General features: G+C 32.8%; 1 protein-coding gene across 1 annotated transcript in view; it reads right to left on the bottom strand.

Moving 5' to 3' along the window:
• Positions 1-21,391, bottom strand: part of PTPRQ (protein tyrosine phosphatase receptor type Q) — a 242,407-nt gene that overhangs the window by 14,430 nt on the left and 206,586 nt on the right. The window contains exons 36-39 of the mRNA XM_003811662.4: positions 16,916-16,942; positions 16,170-16,251; positions 12,992-13,082; positions 7,780-7,856 (exon numbers count right to left, since the gene is read on the bottom strand). Of these exons, the coding sequence (XP_003811710.3) occupies positions 7,780-7,856; positions 12,992-13,082; positions 16,170-16,251; positions 16,916-16,942 (277 nt within the window). The remainder of the gene's footprint in view (positions 1-7,779; positions 7,857-12,991; positions 13,083-16,169; positions 16,252-16,915; positions 16,943-21,391) is intronic.

Raw genomic sequence — 21,391 nt, 5'->3', positions numbered from 1 at the left:
CATTCTTTCATATGTCTGTTGGCCATTTGTATGTCTTCTTTTGAGAGATGTTCATTCAGCTGATTTGCCCATTTTTAAATTGGATTTTTTTTCTGCTATTGAGTTGGGTTCCTGGTATATTTTGGATATTAATCCCTTGTTGGATGAATAGTTTGCAAATATTTTCTCCCATTTTGCAGATTGTCTCTTCATTCTGTTGATTGTTTCCTTTGTGTGCATATGATTTTTACTTTGATATAATCCCATTTGTATATTTTTGCTTTTACTGCCTGTGCTTTTGAGGTTTTAGTATGAACAGATTTGCAGGAAAAATAAAAAACTCACATTGGACATATTATGTTTGAAATCACTATTAGATATTCAAGTAGGAATGCCACGAAGGCAATTAGATATATGACTTTAGAATTCAGTAAGAAGTCCAAACTAGAGACATAAATTTGAAAGTAATCAGCTCATATCTCTTACTTAAAGTCATGAAAATTGGATGACATCACTGCGATGGTCAATATTGAGTGTCATCTTGATTGGATTGAAGAACACAAAGTATTGTTTCTGGGTGTGTCTGTGAGGGTATTGCCAAACGAGATTAACATTTGAGTCAGTGGACTGGGAAATGCTGGATGCTTCCTGCCCTAGAACATCGGACTCCATGTACTTCAGCTTTTGGACTCTGGGACTTGCACCAGTAATTTGCCATGGCCCTTTGGTCATAGACTGAAGGCTGCACTATCAGCTTCCCTACTTTTGAGATTTTGGGACTTAGACTGGCTTCCTTGCTCCTCAGCTTGCAGATGGCCTATTTTGGGGCTTCACCTTGTGATTGTGTGAGTCAACACTCCTTAATAAACGCCCCTTCATATATACATCTATCCTGTTAGTTCTGTCCCTCTAGAGAACCCTGACTCTTACAATCACCAAGAAAAAGAGTTTGGAAAGAGATAGTAAATTCAAGTACTGAGCTCTAAATTATTTTGTTTGCAGGTCTAGAAGATGAGATAGAACCTATGAGACTAAGATAAAAGAGTCAGAGCTGCTGAAAAGTCAAATAAATTGGAGACTGAGACTTAAGGCTAATTTTCTGAGTAGTTAATTGGTGACCTTGAAAATAGCTGATTCGGTGTTGTGCTTGCTTAGTATCCAAGTCTTATTTGAGGGTGCTGAAGAAATAAGAGAAGGGAATTGAAGATAGTAAGTGTTGACAATTCTTCAAGGGGCTATAATGTAAATAAAACACAGAACAATAGAGAAGTAGAGAGAAACCTATAATATCAAGATATTTTTATGATGTAAGAAATTACAATAGATTTGTTTAGCTGCTAAAAGAGAAAAATTGATGATGCAGAAGACAGAATTCCTCAACCCATGTTCTTGAGAGGCAAAGGGAGAGGTCATGTAGTGTCCAAGTGAAAGGGTTGGCTGTTATCAGGGACTAGGACACTTCATATGCAGTCACAGGAGAAAGACTGAGTATATGGACACAGATGCAGACAGGTAGGGGACCTTGTGAATGTTCTCTTTTAATTGCTTTTGTTTTATCAGTGAAATATAAACAAGGCCATCAGATGTAGGTGAAAATGAGGAATATAGTGTTAGAGGCCAGAGGAGAAAGAAGAAGGAGAAAGAATCTCCCAGAAGAAAGGGAGATTGAATAGATTAGGAGGCTGTGTTTTTGAGGTTAGTGGCCATGAGTTTAAAGTGAGATATTTTGGCTTGATCATGAATTTTTCTCCAATACACTTCCAGTAACACAGAGAAGAATCCATGGAGGGTTTTATTTAGCAAAGTTTGGGGATTTATCAAAAGGTCGAGAATATAAGAGATAAATTTGAGAGTTGAGGAATATACAATAGAGGAAAGGAAACAAATAGGCATGCAGTTCAAGCTGAGCAAGAAAAAAAATGAAGTCTTGATTGGGTTAGGAAAAATGGAAAATTTGATAGAATCAAAGAGCTGTAGGGCAGAGCAGGGTTGAAGAATTATCAGAGTCCAGTGATCTGGAAAGAAGGATTTGGACAGATAGTGAGACATCTGCAATCAAGATTATGGAGAGGCTACAATTCTTGGTGGTGAAAAGGTCTAGGTTGTGAACATGGCAGAAAGTGATGAGGTCACATGGAAGGCAAGTCACTGCAAGACAAGAGGTCCAGAAAGTGATGAGCAGGGCTATGGGTCAATATTTTATATGAATTTTGACATCATCAATAATTATGACAGAAGAGTGATGAGAGAGGAGCAGTGATCCTGGAGTGAAATCTTTAAGAAACAAGAGAAAGTGACTTAGGGGATGGTAGTTAACTTCCAAAAAGAGCAATGGTGTGTCCTATGCTTGACAGCATGAATTCAAGCTGGCAATTTTAGGGCAGAGAGATAGAGAATGATGTGGAGGTGGCACTGAGGACTGAGGCAACTTGACCCTTCTCTATGCTGAGTACATACGGGAGGGTATGCAGACCCACTGGTAAGCAAGGCCAGAAAGCCAGTACCTGTAAGGGAGGAGTAGGTTCCACACAGAGTAATATAGACAATATATCACATGTTGTATACTAAATATTATACTGTATATTTTATATATATACACATATATAAATAATTTGGATTATTCCTATACAATCTTGTTACAACTTATTTACAAAACTAACATTATATGATCTCAGTTTTCCAGGATTTGAAATATTATTTTACATTTCTTCTTAATACATATATCTATGTATTATCTGTTATTTAAATATATCTTTATATGGTCACATTTCCCCCTTGATTCTCATGTAAAGAAGCTAAGACACATTTAAGTTTTCTTCCTGTAATGGCTAATTTATTTCAGAAAATGGTAAAACACCAGGTAAAATGTTTGCCCAAAGGTGTTTTGGAGATATTTCCATTGTATCTTATGAAAATGAAGAAAGTATGTCAATTCTGTTTGCTATTTCTGCTTCTACCTTTGAATACGTGTGTGCAAACTTTTGAGTTTTTCTGAGAGGAAACTTCTTGCCTGGACTTTTGCCCTTTAATTGGAATATAGAGTTTACTGGTTTTTAAATCTCTGTGATACATGGAACAAAGTGTAAGTTTCATTCCACATGTCAACTTTCATTACGACCTTTACCCACGGATGCCACTTTTCATTGCAATACTTAAATTAGCTCAGAGATTTTCCTCTGGATTATCAGCCAGGAAAATGTAGAATCTACTACCATGAAACATCAACAGCAATAAAAATAACATGTATTTATTAAGTGCTTCCAATGTGTAATTCAGTGAATAATTGAAATATGATTTAGTAGGAATGAATAAAGTAGGGTTGATTATTATTCCTACTTTATCAGTGTAGAAACTTCACTCAGAAAGTTTCAGGTCATACAGCTACAAAAATGCAGAGAAGGAATTTGAACTCAGGTCCATTTGAACTCTGAAGCATATGTATTTACCCATCTAAATATAATCCTCCTTTTTATGAACTCAACAATTATTAAATGCCTACTACATCTCAGGTATTGTAGAACTACATGCTAAAAAAGTAATTTAAATATTGCTTCCAAATCAATATTTTTATGCTTTATTCTAATCTCATACAGCAGTTATTCAGTTATATCCAGTGAATTTGTATATGCAGATACAATTAGTTTTAGAATAGCATATGAGATGGAGAAGGTCAGACCAATCCTTCTTTTCATCCTTTGAGATTTAACTTTGTGAATGTTGAATGGTGCGAACCTAATTATCTGCATACTTTCTCAATAATTCTAGCATTAAGTTTAATGAAGATAAGGTATTTCATTAAATTTGTATAGAAGAAGACAGTAAGTTTGAATAATGAAAACAATGTATAGGCCTAGAAACTAGAATACTCGTTTTGACTTTAGTCCTTTCTAATAGTGTACCCTGTAGAGCAGGCTACTTAAATAAGCTAATCTTCAGTTTCCTAATTATAAATTAGAGATAATCATTATTTTCTTGCACACCTCAGAGAGTCATTTTGAATACTATTTGTAAAATAAGGAATGTGAAACTGCTTTGAAAATTTTGAAGTGCTCTATAAATGTGAAGGTTTCCAAAAATTGCAGATTTTTTTATGTTAAAGTTTATCCATATTATACAGGAAATAATGACATTTTAGTGCCTATCAATGTCCTTGAACAGGTTTTCTTTATTTACCCATATAAGCTCTAGGGAAAAAAATGTAAAATGTGCAGTTTATATTTACTCCTGCAAACACCCTCAATTGCTTTATTATGCTAAAGAAAATGTGTTGGGCATTGATGGTGATATATTTGTATATGCCTATAAGTATATGTGTGTATGTGTACATATATGTGTGTACATATACACATATATGTATATGTTTATATACAAATGTATACATATAGGCATATAAAAATATATCACCATATTCTATATTGTTTGATAATTATTCCAAAATTACAATATATATATTGGGTCCTATTGCTAAAGGAGTGAATAGTGGGATAATTTATATACATGCATATACATATCTAGATACATACATACAAAATGTATATATGTTTATATTATATATACATATATAAAATATAGACATATAAAATATAACTGTATATACACATATACAAATATATTTATGTATACACACATATACGTGTGTATATATATATATTTTTTCCTCTTGTATGATTACGATGTCATTAAAAGTAGAGATTCTTCATCTTAATATCCCCCAAACTGTCTAGCAAATCCTTGTAAATGATGTATATAAACATGCATGTGTGTTTGTGTTTTCATATGTATGTGTTTTAGGGGTCCTCAATTCATACTGAAGGATTGATAGTAAGATCATGAAGACTGAATCTCCATCCTTACGTGGTACTAAGATAAGAGGAAATATACATGCTTATCCTCATATAGTGCCCAGTACCTTATGCTCTTCCTCACACAGAGAAGGCAATTAATAAATGAGATCACTGTGAGTTAGAATCTGACAAAGGCTATGCTAAATATACAAAGTGTGGAGGGATCAAAGAGAGGACGATCAATATTAATAAATTGATTTTGATTTATAAAATGTATCTCTTGTCATTTTCATTTCACTTTTTCAGGGACACAATATCCTTTAGTATTATAATGCTCTGTCAACATAGGAACAAATCTGATGTTTCTAATGTTACTGCAACCATTTGCATGATAGCCTTTAATCTCTAGTTGTGTTAAAAGCTGTCATCAAGTTAAAGTAATTGCAGGCATCTGAAATTGACAGGAGAGATAATTTTGACGATCCTTCCTCAAAATTAATTATAAGCCTTCCTCTTATACCTAAAATCATAGTATTTTCATTTTTGACCCTCTTGAAAACCTTTCTAAACTCATTTGTACAGTTGGTGGCAGATTATGGGGCTGCAATATCACTTCTTCCTACCTCTTTCACAGTCTATCCTTCATCAAAATCTTCCAGCCTTTCCAAGTCCTAACTCTGGGAGCACCATTCTCGAGAATGGCCAAGGGCAGAGGAAAACACACATTGGCATGTTAACCTAGTTATAAACCCTGGGCTGGAGTGTCCCAGTCTTAACATACATCCCTCAGACCATATGCTGGTCCTCCTCTGTCTCTTCCCCAGACTTCAGTTTTTCATGTTTCTATCTGAACACTAGTTATTTTGCTTTCTTTCCTACCTCCCTCTATAGTTCTCTTCCCTTTGCCATAGCTTCCAAAGAAATTGAAACCCGGAATCCATTCATAGATGACCTCTGTCTTTTGCTCCTGGGACAAGTGTTCATAAACTTTCAATTGGAAGTGCTTTCGAATAAAATTTGGGAGTAGGGGGAAATTGAGATACCAGACATTCTTTCTAAGGTGAAGATTGTAGGAATATGTAGGTGGAAAGTGAGGGCCACTGCAGTATCATTGCTACATCTGTTCCCATCTGTTCTTGACATGCTGAGCAAAGGAGATTTCTCTGAGTGCTACAGTACACTGCCAGCCCCAATATAGAAATCCGCCTTCTTGTAAAGTGCCTTCCATCTGAGCCTGCTTACCATGCAGCTCAGCAATGATTATGCATATCATTACATTGGGTCATAGTGACGTTGTTGTAAGATTTATTATATTACAACATCACTTGATTACAGCAGAATATATATCTTCAGGCTTCCTAGTTTATTGCTCATACCACGTTATCATTTGCTCATAGTTGTATGCTGACAACCTACCATATTTCAAGGGGACACTGGGGGTTTGCGAAAATTACTTTGCTTACATAATCTGTGTGGTTCAGCTACACCTGCTAAAATTGTCTGTTTTTCTTCTTAATTATATTCATATCCTGTACTGTCATGCCTTATGGAACATTAGACAATATGAGCTGTTGATTTGTATCTACTTATTGGTGAATAAAAAATGATACAAATCAATAGGTCACTGATACAACCAGTTGTCCTTGTCCTGCTTGATGGCATTTGATTATTAGAGTAGTGATGAAATTTAAATATCTAAATGCATATATGCATCATTTTGTAAGTCCAAGTAAAACTTTAACATGCTGTAGAGTTTAGATTATAATGGAAATTGTAAGCATAAGATTTCACCAAAATGTTTACATTTTGAATTACATTTTAGAGGGAATCAATCATTTGATAAATGAATAAAATGTTACCATAGTAGTAAATTCATGTAATTCTTTAAATACAGATTTAAAGTTCTAGCATTAAAATAGAATGAAATTTAAAGAATACCTTAGCTTCTCTAAACTTTCCTTCACTTCTCTGGTTAAAAAGTCTTAAAGTCTTAAATACTCCCATTATTCACTCCTTTGACAACAGGACCCAATATATGATTGTAATTTTAGATTAATTATCAACCAATATCAGATTTAGAACTAATTCTTTTTTTCCTCCATGACAAAGGCTTGGAGGGAATGAGACACAGCACAAGTATGTTTGATGTTGGAGAAAGGGTGGAACGTCATATAACAAGAGCCTTAATAGAACTGAAGGAAATAGCGGGCATGGATGAGAAGACCTATGGATAAGAAAAAGCCTATGGAGAGTGTGGGCAGCGAGGAAATCTTCATGTATTTGTAGATTCACCATAATGAAGATGGTTAAGCTTGCTATGCATTAGAATTTAAGTCAGTGGGTAAGAATATAAAGAGACATAACTTGGTTTAAAAAAAACCCAACAACTGCAAAGCAGAGTTGTTTAGAGATAGAATCCCCTGTCTTAGGAAGAAGTGGATGAATCAATGCCAAAAGAGGCTGACAGGAATTTTTTAGAGTTCCAAGGTGAATGGTCAAATTCAGGGCACTTCCTTCTTTAAGATTCCATGAACTTGCAAACCAAGTGGAGATCTTGAGTGCATATAAGGTTTCAATGTACCTATGATGGTGATGGCATTATTACCCGCTTGAAGGACTGCAGATCTAGAAGGGAAGAGCTGCATAATAGATTTTCATGTTATATGGACATAACTGTCCATTTGATAATTTTTAATTCACAGAGATTGGCAAACCTCATTGCATATGGAGAAAACATTAACAAAGCATATGAATTAGTGGAAAGATCAGGGATGTGTAGCCTGAAGTTGAACATCTGCCGCGCACTGGTGAAATAATTTTTGATAAGTTAGTATCTCTGTTAGGCATATCCATATCCACATCTATAAAATGAGGGTACACAATGTGGTTGTAAATAACTAGCATATTAAGATCCATAGGAGTTGTAATAAATTTGTTGTTTTAAGTAATTGGAAAGATAATACAATTTCAGTAATTATGTTTATACAATTATAAAATATATAAAATAGTAACTTACAGAAATATAGCTGGCATTAATATAATCCGAACCTGGAACACTAGCGTCAGCTATCAGCTTTACTCTGTTATTATTATCTAGAAGAAAATATAAGGAATCAATGCTAATTGGCTTTTTAAATTGTTACTACTTTTTTTACTATAAAAGTAATACAAAGGAGTTCATAATATAACATTCCAATTTCACAGATGGCGGTAAATTTTAAAAAGTTATTTCTTCTCCCATATTTCTACCACCCAGAGACAATGACTATTAATATGTCCTTGTATATATTTCCAGAATTTTCTATACATATTCTTTATATTCTAATTTTCTTTAGCTACAAATGGAGTGATATACAATCTGTTCTGCAAATCGTTTTTTTTCATTTACCTATGTCTTTCCATATCAGCATAAACAAAGATATGTAGTTAATTATTTTTAAAAGCTATACAGTATTCCACTGTTTGAATATATAATAATGTAGTTATTTAACCTTTTATTATTATTTAAATGATTCACTTTGTAATTATAAAATGTTGAATAGATATAATTGAAATTTTTGCATATTGCATATATATAGGAGTGTACTTGTAGAATATACTACCAGCAGTAAAATTTTTAGATTTTATATATATGCATTCCAAATTTTGAAAAACATTTCTCAATTGTTCTCTAACAATTCATACTCTGAACCAAAGTGTTTGAAAAATTCTATTTTCTCTTACTTTCACTATCACAAGGTATTATTAAACACTTTATGTTCTTTGTACAAATACAAATTGATGTCTCATAATATTTATTTTGATTTCCTTAAATACAAGTGAAACTGAGCTTCTTTCCTTATGTTTACTGACCATTTTAATGCCTTTCCTATTAACTGCCTTTCACATTTTCTCACTTTTATTTTAAAAAAAGTATGTTAAAAACAGAAGGCTACATATCGCCTTTTGTCATATTAATTAAAATTTTCTTCTTAGTTTGTCATTTGTCCATGAATTTGTCTATCAATTTTGCCATACAAAAATTTATATTGTTATGCAATCAAATTTCTCATTATTTTTCACTATGACTTTGTACCATTTGTCAAAGTTGTCATTATAAATTATTATTATTTTACAAATTCTAGTTTCTTCTGAAAATTTCATGGATTTTTCTGGTTTTAAGTATTTCAATCTTTGGCCCATTGGGACTTTTTTTTTTTTTTTTGAGGAATGAGGTATAAATATATCTTTTATTGTTTATCTGTTGTCGTTGGAACAACAAATAGTATCAATTTTTTAACATTTCATCTTTTGTCCCTGATTTGGAACACCACTTTGTTTTCTAGGTAGTTAGGTCTATTTCTAGACCATTCATTCTTTTCCATTAATTCATCTGCCTATTCTTTCTTTCAAATTTCTAATTACTACTTTTTAGAATATTTTAAGAGCTAGTAAAATTAGATACCCTGTACTCATTACTTTTCTTCAGAGAAAAATGTCAGAAACTATTTTTCCTGAGAAATTTTACCAAGTTGATCTTATAATTGAAACATCCAGTAATAATTTTTAACTAAACATGAAATATCCACTACTTAATTGTTTTGATGGGTTGTTTGTTTTCAAGGAGGAAAAATGGGTAAACAGGATTGGGTCTGAATTCTAGATGATCTGCCTACCATACATATGGGCTTGGGTAAATTGCTTAGCTTCTCTGCTCCTTGGTTACCTCAGCTACAAGATGTCATTATAACACAGATTTTGTATAATCCTCTTGAAGAAAATTTACATGAAAGCTTATAATAGGCACTCAATACATGTTCTTGCGTTCTTAAAACTTAAGCACATAATATGTTAAAATGAATTAGTTGTATTGTTAGTAATCACAATTACTTGCCCAATGTGGTTATGTTTAGAAATGGGAATGATTAAACACATTTCTGCAAATGATTTATGTCCCAAATATAGAATTTTATATGATCTAGTTTAATGACATTGTAACTAGTCCTGTAACTAAGGAAGAGAATCATTATGTTTCTATTCACTAGATACACCTCCTTATAACTATCTGAGTCAACTACAAGCTAAACTTTTCTTTGTGGTGTTGGAATATTTCTGAAGGTCATAGGTCGTCTGTCAAATGGAGATTTGGAAATCTCTTCTGCAAGTATTTGCTGCTAATTCTAGTATCTTAAAGTGTTTTAAGCTAATGTCTTCTAAAACATGCTGTGATATTTGGCATTCTGCTTCTTACATTACTCAGGGGAGAGAAACAATGGACTTCATTTAGCTGGCTCAAGCTAAAATTCAAATTCTATTAACTAAAATTCAAATTCTATTAAAATGAAATCAATCTCTGCAGGGAAAATAAATTTTCTTCAGCTTTATGGGTTCTCTGCAAGCACAATAGGATAATCTACTTAGTTTAAACATCTTATTTGCTTGTTCCTAGTGTGTGTGTGTACATGTGTGTGAGAGTGTGTATGGGTGTGTGTGTGTGAGAGAGAGAGAGACAGAGAGAGAGAGAGAGAGAGAGACAGAGAGAACCGGGGGTATACTTGCCCATAGAATAGATGTGCCTGTGACTTTACAGCTTGGTTTCTAACCCAGGCTAGAGATTTGGGCTTGTTATCTCCAGACAGTAGCCTAAATGCCTATGAATTAACCTTATTCACCCAGAAAGTTAGCAGCTCTTAAAAGGAAATGATCTATTAACCAATAAGATAAGAACTAATATTTTGAATGTTTCCTGTGTTCCAATACTGGGCAAAGCGATTTACATGATTATTTCATCTAATTTTTACAATACTCTTATGGGGTAGAGACCACTGAATAAAATGTCCAGAGTCACTAATGTAGTTAGTGGGTAAACAGATTTGTAACCCAGGAAACCTAATTAATTTTTTATCTCAGCTTCAGATATGGAAAATTGGGGTAGTCATACTCCTCGGTCCTTTTTATTACTTTAAGATTGTTTATTTAGTCCCATCAACCACTCTTATTCTCTTCTCATCCTATAAATAATTAGCTAAAATTGTCTAACATTTCTTACAGTCTTAAAGGGAACCCAGATAATAATGCACTGAAATCTTAATAAATGATTGAAAAGTCACACAGCAAAAAAACTTTCAAATCTATCAAATTTTACATATTTCAAATTAGACACTCCTTGGAAGTAAGTTAGACATATTTGAATTACTTACTTTATATATACTGATATATTATAAATTAATTATTATTATTTTTTTTTGAGATAGAGTCTCGCTCTGTCACCCAGGATGGAGTGCAATGGTGCGATCTTGGCTCACTGCAACCTCCGCCTCCCAGGTTCAAGCAATTCTCCTGCCTCAGCCTCTCGAGTAGCTGGGATTACAGGCAGCTGCCATCACGCCCGGCTAATTTTTTTTTTTTTTTTGTATTTTTAGTAGAGATGGGGTTTCACCGCATTTGCCAGGCTAGTCTTGAACTTCTGACCTCAAGTGATCTGCCCACCTCAGCCTCCCAACGTGCTGGGATTACAGGCGTGAGCCACCGCGCCCGGCCGTTAATTCTATACAATTGAAAAAATACTAATTATTCCACAGTTACTGTCCCTTAATCAGATTACAGTATTTATTTTCACAGAATATCACCAAATAAGCATGAAGCAAACAGTCTGGATGAAATTTAGGTGCAGATAAACATAAAGACATGGGAACGTCCATAACTTTCATACTTACATTGCATCCAACCTAGGTTAACTCTCTAAAAGAAAGAATAAAAGGATGCGTTGAAAAATGTCCTGGTCTTAGAAATTTAACCAGCCTGACAAACATGGTGAAAACCCATCTCCACTTAAAATACAAAATTAGCAGGGCATGGTGGCACATGCCTGTAATCCCAGCTACTTGGGAGGCTGAGGCAGGAGATTTCTTGAACCCAGGAGGCAGAAGTTGCAGTGAGCCAAGGTTGCACCACCGCACTCCAGCCTGGACAACAAGAGCAAAAGTCCAAAAAGAAAGAAAAGAAAAGAAAGGAAGAGAGAGAAGAAAGAGAGAAAGAAAGAAAAGAAAGCAAGAAAAAAAAGAAAGAAAGAAAGAGAAATTATGAATGTTTCTTTATTTCCTCTAACCGAGTCTTGTTATCTTGCTCTTAAAATCATTTACTTATGATTTGTTTTGTTGCAGAAAGGATTTAGGTGGTTAAAGCTATTTGTATTTTCATCCTATTCTACTTCTTAGAAATTAACAGGTTCTAGTAGATTACTACTTCCTATATCATGTTTCCTTACGTTTGTTTCCTTCGTGAACTTCATAAGTTATTCCCTAGTTCTAGAATATCAGAATTTGGTCTGTTTCTTCCTATGCATGTCCTTTACAATTCGACATTCTATGATCACATCCTTCTCTAGGTCTGTGTCTTTCTAGAAAGAAGAATTCAATTTTCAAGAAGTGTAGCAATTCCCCCAATATACATTTGAAAAGGCATAGACAAAAATATATATATATACACACACAGATGTATATTATCTTTAAAATTGGGAACATTTCAAAACTCTAGACTTTGAAACGTTTCAGGACATCACAATGTCACTTTTTAATTTCATAGGGTAAAATGTATTGAATCAGAATATTGAAAATAGGGATATCTGTTCAAAAATATAATAGCAAACATATAGCTATTAGTAACAGAGAAATGTCCTATTTTCCTTTCACATCACTGTTAATTCTTTAAGCAATAACACTGTTTATTTTCTTATTGATTGAAAAATGAAGCTGTATTTACTATGGTGAAGCTCATTCTGCCTCATATGTAAAATGAATTCATGTAAGTGCGCATTTACTCTGATCTTCAATGAATATTTTACAATGCATTTTTTTTATGTTCCATAGGAAAACACTGCTATGCTGTGAAGGGAAACTAATGCACAAAGCTAAGTGAGAATATTCCCTTTGCATTTGATGCTAGGTCTGTAGGAAGATGTTAAACAGGTTCATTACTTGGGTTAAATTACAAAGCTAAGAAACTAGTAGGTCTACAGTTTCTTGCACCTGCATAAGTGAACTTGTGTGAACAAACTGAAAACCACGTATACTAACTTTAGTTAAATATGAACAAAGCAAAAGATATATAATTTGATAGTCACTGCCAATAAAATACATTATTATAATTCAAACAATATAAAATAAAATATATTAAGGAAACAAAAAAGTTAAGATGGTAGGCATTTAAAAATATTTCCTAGCTAAACCAAAACCAACAAATGCACATACATGGTTTTATGTTTGGGAAGCGGTTTTTTGCTCTATTCCAAGGCAGATCAGCATCAGTTGAAGAAAGATCCTGAAGAAATTTTGGTAATTCCTGTAAAATAAAGTCATTACAAAGTTTACATTTATCAGAGGTAAACAAGAAATTTCACTTATTAAAAGACAGTTATTTGTCCTAAACTTTTTTTTAATTTTTAAATTAAAAGCACCTATCATAACTGTGGAAACAAGGTCAAGTTAACAGTAATGAGTTTACCTAGGCTTTCACCAAAAATATCCTGAATGAAGTTGGTCAGCTGGGTTTTGCTGTTTCTGAGATAATTTCTTTGCACTTTGGGAAGCCTTAAGATGTGGCAACCATGTTAGTGACCATTTTACATATGTTACTAATGGCTTCATTGGGTACACACTATTGTTTAATATTTTAATGTCTACTTAGTAGGAAAAGGGATTTCAATGATTTATTTTTTGTTTTCTCTCCTCAGGCAGTGTGATTTCATGCCTATTAATTGGTACAACATTGGTCAGTTTGAGAAGATGCCAGAGGTCAATTCCTGCTCTTAGTAAGCATTGCTAAATCAATAATGGAATGCAAAGGTGCAATTAAGAATTATCAGATATAGATGAAGGGTCAAGAAGATCTATTATTGACATTTGATGAAAATTTATGATATTATCTATCTACCTTGCTCTTGGCAAAGCAAGCATCATTAAAAAGTCTGGCATAAGAAAATATGTTCATTATTTTGTTGAGCTGAAAATTTACATGTGTGAAATTTATAGTTTTCCATTTTAGAAATCTCAACTTGCCAAATTCCATAAAAAGCACTAAAAATATGTGTTTTAACAATTTTTCAACATCAATATAAATTATTTCTTTTAATTGGATAAGTTTCCCTTTCTTATTTTTTTTTCTCAAAATTAAAATCTGGACAATTGTTTACATATGGGTATGTATTAAGGGACAGGAATGGTGTAAGATCTGAATTCTGATGTGTTGGCACCAAAGGCTTACAAAATTTTTTTAACCCAATAAGGAGTCCTAGAACAGCTTCCTTGTGTCAAAGTTTTGGAAATACATAAAGAAGGGAGAAAAAAGGTGAGTTTAAATAGACTGAAAGAGCACTTATATTTTATAATTATTTCACATAAAACTTTCCATTTCTAGACGTAAGCAGCTCTGGCTTTGGTAAGCAATGCTCAAACACTAGGTTGATTGTTCAGATGGTAATGTTACACTGGGCAGTGTTATCCTTATCAGGGTGCACAAGGCCACAATTCTCCCTATTTAGCTCTTTCTCCTATTGTTTTCTCTCTTTTCAGTGGGACCACAGATGAGTTAGACCGTTTTTGCATTCCTATCCTTTTCCTGTCTCTGGAACACCTTTTTTCCTTTACCTTCTTATTAGACTTCTGCTCATCCTAAAGTTCATCCTGAAAGACACCTTTTTTATGAACTCTTTTCTGGTTGATATACAAACAGATTTGATCCTCAATCTTCATGCATATCTCCATCAAGATACAGTAAATTTGCAATTTTTACACATCTGCAGTTCTTACCATAATATGAGCTTCTTTATGGTAGAATTTATCATCTTAATAGCTAATACTTGTGCCAGCTACTGTTCTTAGTATTGCTTATATTCAATCATTTTATATTCATAATTTAATAAAGTAGATATTATAATTTTACAAATGAAGATATTGAGGCAAAGAGAGTTTAAGAAATTTGCCCAAAGTCACTTAGCTGGTAAGTGCTGATTTACTATATATCAATGTGCCAAATACAATGCCTATCACATAGTAGGAACTTCTAGATATTTAAGATATGAGTGAATATGTCCTGAGTTAAAAGGTTTATCAAATATATGCACCAAAAATGTATTTATTAAAACATAATTTAATAATTTGCTTTAGAAATTCTTAACAAAGCATTAGACAAAACGAAATTTTTAAAAAGTTCTTCAAACTATGGTCTTCAAAAAACTTAAACTAGAAACTTTCTCATATAATATATGTGAAAATGTTATTGCTAATAAAACTTTTTATCTACTCGGTCATGCATAATGTAATTATATTCACTCTTATTCTAGGGAAATTACACTTTTGCTCCTGAAAAATTGAGAATTCTTGCTGTCTAAATGCTAGGAAGAATTTTATGGCACTATTGATTTTGTTAAGTCCAGACCAATATTTCTTAAGAAGCATAACCAAAAGGCTGCAGGAAATACCATTAATCTTCTCTCATTTTTGTTATTATTCCCTAAGAGACTGAAATATTATAATTCTGAATTATTTAATCCAATTGTTTTATTCTTTGTTTCAGAAGTTCACACACTGGAAATTTCATGGAAAAAAATAAAATAGAAATAATGTTTTTGGTGACATGTAGAAATCTGTCTTTCTTAATAACAAAATAATCATCTAAGTTAGAAAAGATGCTTATAACTCTTAAAGTAGCTTGAAGATTTGATATCTACCTTATGTTTTTAAATAATTTCAATTTTATAGATATATAAAATGTTAAAAAAAAACTATTCCCAACTTTTAAGTAGATTTAAAGTGACAAATTCTTAATTTTATACATTTTCATTATATGATACAGCATTTATTCCATAGTAACTTTAAAAAGGCCCCCTGTAAAACATGGACATTACTTATCTTTTTTTTTATTTTTAGACAGTTCTAGAAATAATTTTCTTATAGTTTCTGGAAGCTTCAAGTTTTGGTCTCACATTCATCTATATCACTAATGTAAACCAAGTAGGTAAATGTAAAATGAAATAATTTAGTGTCCAAATGTAAAATAATTACTTAAATATAAAACTACACTTATAGTATGACCTAAACCTTGAATACAAAACAAACTAATGAATATGGCATTCTACATTTGCACCTACATCTGGATGAAAGAGCAGAGAAGAGACAAGGTCATGCTGCCAATACAGGGGAGGTCTGAAGAAGACCACCTTTTCCTGACACAGTAGGTGAATAATTCTGATCAGGTTGCACCAGAGGCGGCCCAGTGTAACATTACTATCAAAACAATCAACCTGGTAATTGGGTATTGATTATCAAGGCCAGAGTCTTTCATGGCCTTGCATGCTTAAAATGGACATGAAATGTGACACATGAAACGACTGGAGGTCTTGCAATGTTGTGACAACTGCTAGTAACATACCGAAAATTCTTCTTGAAACTTTAGGTTGTTGTTTGTGCAAAGCTCTTCAACATGTTGCAGGAAGGATTTCTTGCTTATTGGCCTCCAAGTAAAGAAAGGTATAAAATAGGGTCATGTTAGATTGTATTTGTTCGCGTTAGCATTGGCACTGGCTTCACTGTTAACAAGTTAAAGAACAATGGACATCCCCAAAAATCACAAACAACACAGCTTTTTAAAGTCACTCTGTTATACTTATAAAATTAACTTTTCTTCTTTAAGCTCACTTTCTTTGTATTCATGGCACAAAATTCCTTCAATTTTTTAGTGACATTAAATAAAGGATTTAGCATTTTAATGAAGAAAATTTTTCAAGTAAATGTAAGGGCATAAAGTTATCATTGACTCCTAAAGCACATAATACCTCTTTGTCAGACAGAAAACATTTTATACATTACAAGGTTTTAGAAGATATAAAATATTGCAGTGACCTCATTCTCATAATGACATGGTTTTCAAACCCCAAGGAGTTTAAATATCCCCGTATTACTTCCCAAGCTAAAATACAGACATGCAGGCTTCACCCCAGAGAGAGAGAAAGCATTTCTCCAGTTACCATGCAATTAGTCATGCTTTTATGATTTATATCCAGCTTGGAGGTTTTTCCAACAAACATACAAAAAGTGAATCACACATTAAGGTTCTACTGAGTCAGTGCATCTAACTTTGATATTCAAAAAGAAGAAAAAAATATTTAACAAACTTACTTGATGGATTTTCTATAACTAAGTAACCTGCAATAGAGATTGTGTTAAATGCATTGTGAGTCAGAGTGGACAGCTAATTCTGAAAGAAGTGTAGATTAAAGTCAGAAAATTATAATAAATCAATAATGTAAAATGTGCTATGCCTTTAACTAATATATGATCATTATTTTAAATTTTATTTATTTTTTTGAAATTACATTATTTGGACTCAAACATGGCAAATAATTTACATTCTTTCTCGAGCTGAAAAGATGTTATTGTTATTATAAATGTCATTATAAATGCTTAAAAATGTTAGGCATTTAGGATACTACATTAAAAATAGATCACTTTTTAATATATTGCATGGTATTTAGTGGTCTAAAAGAGCTAATGCGGATTTTAAAAATATTTCCTCTATATAGAGAAAGTGTTGAACCAGACAGAATGAATCCATGAAACATGACATCGCATTGGCTAAGTATAGTTTCATGAGTGAGTTTGGATAAATACACAGCAACAACAAATTATAACTATTTCCATTATTTTAGACCTATCTTTTGTGACAGATCATTGGCCAAATTATTTATACTCTGTAAACAAAAATAATTTTAACAGCTAAATAGGCTACACAACATACACAAACTTAGAGAGGGGCGTATCATTAATAACACTTACATCATGCACAACAAATTAGCACTGCAAAAAACACAAAAGGCACAAAATATAATGAAATGAACTAAGGAACATATGACTTTTTCAAAGTTTTAAATCTAGAATAATATTAGGGATTTTACTATATTCTTTAATTGAAGAATATTTGTAAGAAGATACGTTTTTTGAAGCAAAGAATGAATAAAAGAAAAAAATGGTTTGAAAAACAGAGCATAATAAATATGAAAATGGTCAAAAAGAGGTGTGTTCAATGAAGAAAACAGGATTTAAAAGGAAGTATATTTCATTACAATACAGGAATTGTTGAAAAATATGGGGGTGCTGGAGCAGGTATTACAAAGTAGAATGTTAGAATTCTCAGTTAGTGATGGGTGCCCCCCAAGCAGAAAGAGATGTTGTATCTTCCAGCTTCTAAGGGTAAACATAAAGTGATAGACTATTCCATTGCCAAACAGGGCATCTAAGTGACAAAGTAGCAGTGACTAACAAAGAGTCTTGGTGGATAAGCTTAAGAGTGCCCCACAATACCCTAGAGTGATTTAAAGAAAGCAAGAAAGAATTCCTTATTCTAGATGGATATGGAGATGGCTGAAAGGGCTACCAAATGAGAAGAATCTTTGATTTGGGGAAGGGAAAATAGAATGTCTGAATATTGGAGGCCCTGGAAATATCTCTGACATAGTAACAGTTGCAGTGGGGACTGAAGCCACAATCAATCTTTGTTGAAAATAATTACCCCTCAGCGAAGACCAGCAAGAAAGAAAGATAAACTACAGGCTACATCCACACATACTACCTAGCTCCCTTAAGATAACTTGTTGCCCAGTGCTCCTATGATACCTTGTTCTTCAGAAATAGGAAAGAATAGAAGGTTGTGTTGGGTAAATTCTGATCAACTGAACTGAAGATATAAATGACTGAGATGCTTTGATTACCAAGGTCTATTTCCCTGCTACCACACGGACATAGAAACTCTTGAGCTTTGTGGAAATAACTTTTATAATAACAGCAAATATTATTCCATTGTGATTGGCAAAATTTAAGCACAATATATATGATTTAGTGACAGGCTAGTAGTCCGCCTATATAAGGACAGTGAGACTGCCATCCATCGCAGAGAGATTCCTTTTTCCTAAAGGATCATTTGATCCGGTACTGCAAAAGTATTTTTACTGAGATAACTAGAATCTAAAGTAGATGTTGGTTTCTGGGAAAATGTCAATAAACCATTTGAAGCATCAGTATACATTTGTGAAATCCCTAAGAGACATTAAATGTGAATAATCATATTAAATAAAAGTGAGCAAGAAATAGCTAAAGCAAAATATTATTCATATTATTGCTCTTCTTTAATCTTCTCTATTCTTCATCTCAGAAGTTATGATTAATTGAATAAATATACTTTATTTGTTTTAAGTTCATGTCTTTTCAGTGAAAAACTCTACCAAAAGTTGCTGTTTCACTATTCTTAATTCATTTTGCATTTAAAATCTCTCCCTAAAGATATTTTTTTGCAGAAATACACCATCATAAATTTTTTAAGTGCTGTGAAACTCAGATTTTTAAAAGTTTGTGCACATGTCATTGGTGCCTAACTCACATCGCCTGGGCACTCAACATTCACATGCAAGGAGATAGTTTCCTACTACAAGGACCTGCCACTCTCCTCGAGTGTCTCCTGCATCCAGGCTAGAAGCATCGGAGGGTAAATATTCCAAGAAACATCCATCAACCAATGACTAACCAGAGTTGGTGGATAAATACCCCAGCTCCCTCACCCCTCAAGGGGGATAATAAAGATGTGCATTTCATGATGTCTGCCTAAAGATATTTTAAACCATAACTGGCTATATTGGGTTTGGGTGGATATTTGTGAATTATTGCCTTATTATAAAATATGATGCATTTATTGGTTTCAAATACCTGCTTGAACAATTACTAGTTATATTATCATGTGCAATACTTAATTTTTCTGTGCCTCAGTTTCCTAGTTTGGGAAATGTATTAAATTAAGTTCATATATTTAAAGGTCTCTGCCTTTAGTAAGCAATACATAAGTATTGGTTACTATCAATAGTATGATAATTACTATTGCTAGTTTAGTTTGTATATCTCAAGCTGCTCCTATCCATACTGTTCTACAATTGATACTGATATAAGGAAGGGATTTTTTCCATTATTTCCAAAAGAATATTCTCTTAATTTTACTCAAAGATGGATAGACTATATTGTGCTAAGATATAGCAGTCACGAATATCTAGCTTTCAAATCCAAGTCTGGATTTCTAGCTCTCAATTCGAGATCCCAAACAAATCTCTAATACAAGGACCATAATAATTCAGTTTTCATATAATCATGTAAAACATTTCTAACCATGCCCACATTTCTGACATTATTCCTTGTAACTCCTCTTCATGCATCCTGTTTGCACTCCAGATATTCTCTATATATCCCTCCCTCTCAATTTTATACCATTCCAGGCATTCTTCCTACAACGGAAATTTTACTTATTCTTTAATACCTGATTCAAATGTTAACAACCCTATCGATCTTACTCTGTTCTACTAAAAAGAAAATAATTTCCTTTGCCTGTAAAATCAAATTTCCAAGGACAAATCATCTTCTATGTTGTATTATGGCTATTTAAGTCCCTGCATTAAGGATACAAGCGTTTGGGCTCATATATACTTCAGGGCTGGGGCAGGATTAACACTTGGCTTACTAGATGTCCCTCATAACATTATTCACAGTAAACATTAAATAAATCATATCAAATATAAAATTGTGGATGAATTCAGATTAAGATACACAGAAAGCAAAATATGAATATTCTGGTTTTATTGTGAGGGAATATCTGAATTGAATACATTTGCACACTAAATTATTAAGAAACTGAGAATTCTCAAGAGGTCCTAACTCAAAGCTTTAAATATGTATAATCAATAGATTTATCAACAAAAAGCATGTGAGTCTAAGCAAAAGCCATAGCAGATAACCTAACATTATAAATTAACAGGTGCACATTGTTAGGAAGTTAGATAAATGAACAATAAAATTGCTCTTGCCTACTCAAGTGATAAACAAATAGGCACACACTTTAAGAAAAAGAGAGGTGGAATCTGATTTGGCTTTATTTTCTTTTGTATCACTCTTTTTTATCTAAATCCAATCACTTTTTAGAATCTGTTCTTCACATTTATGTTTATATAAGATAAGAAATAAAGCTTCTAGTAGTCCAGTTTTTAGTCTGTACTTATGTCACAATCATTTGTGAGTTGAAATCTTCAAATACCTATTAGGAATGCTCAAATTGAGAAGACATTTTGAGGTACATTACCTGGCTATTTCAAATAAAAGTTAGATATTTCCTTCCTCATTGTTGTCTGTAGTATACTTATCATTGCTTTCGTTCTTAGCCTCATGTTGTATAGGTGTATTTCTCCCTTAGGTATTGGCTACATTCTAAATTTTATTTTTCTTTGAGGTTTTAAGCTTTAATGTTTATATACAAAAAAATTAATTTGAATGATTTATAGAGGGAATTAGAAAAGAAATGGGACACACTAAAAGGAAAATGCACTAACTTATCACTGATGAGGTATAATTAAATTCCTAATAGGAAAAACTGTTTGCTTAAATAAGCACTAAAAAACTCACAGAAATTGATGTGCATGAAAATCAACAATGCTATTTCAGGAGTGCTAGTTTCGAATGAAGTGATCCAAGGAGATACTCAAACATACTCAAATAGAAAACTTTTTATTAACATTTTAAAAACTTAAAAAAAAACCTGTTAAATGGAAAGCATTTTTAGACTGGTAG

The sequence above is a fragment of the Pan paniscus genome, chromosome 10 (genome assembly GCF_029289425.2).
Source record: "Pan paniscus chromosome 10, NHGRI_mPanPan1-v2.0_pri, whole genome shotgun sequence".
Classification (NCBI taxonomy): Eukaryota; Metazoa; Chordata; class Mammalia; order Primates; family Hominidae; genus Pan; species Pan paniscus.
The sequence above is the reverse complement of the archived record's forward strand: the minus strand, read 5'-3'. Positions and strand labels throughout refer to the sequence as shown.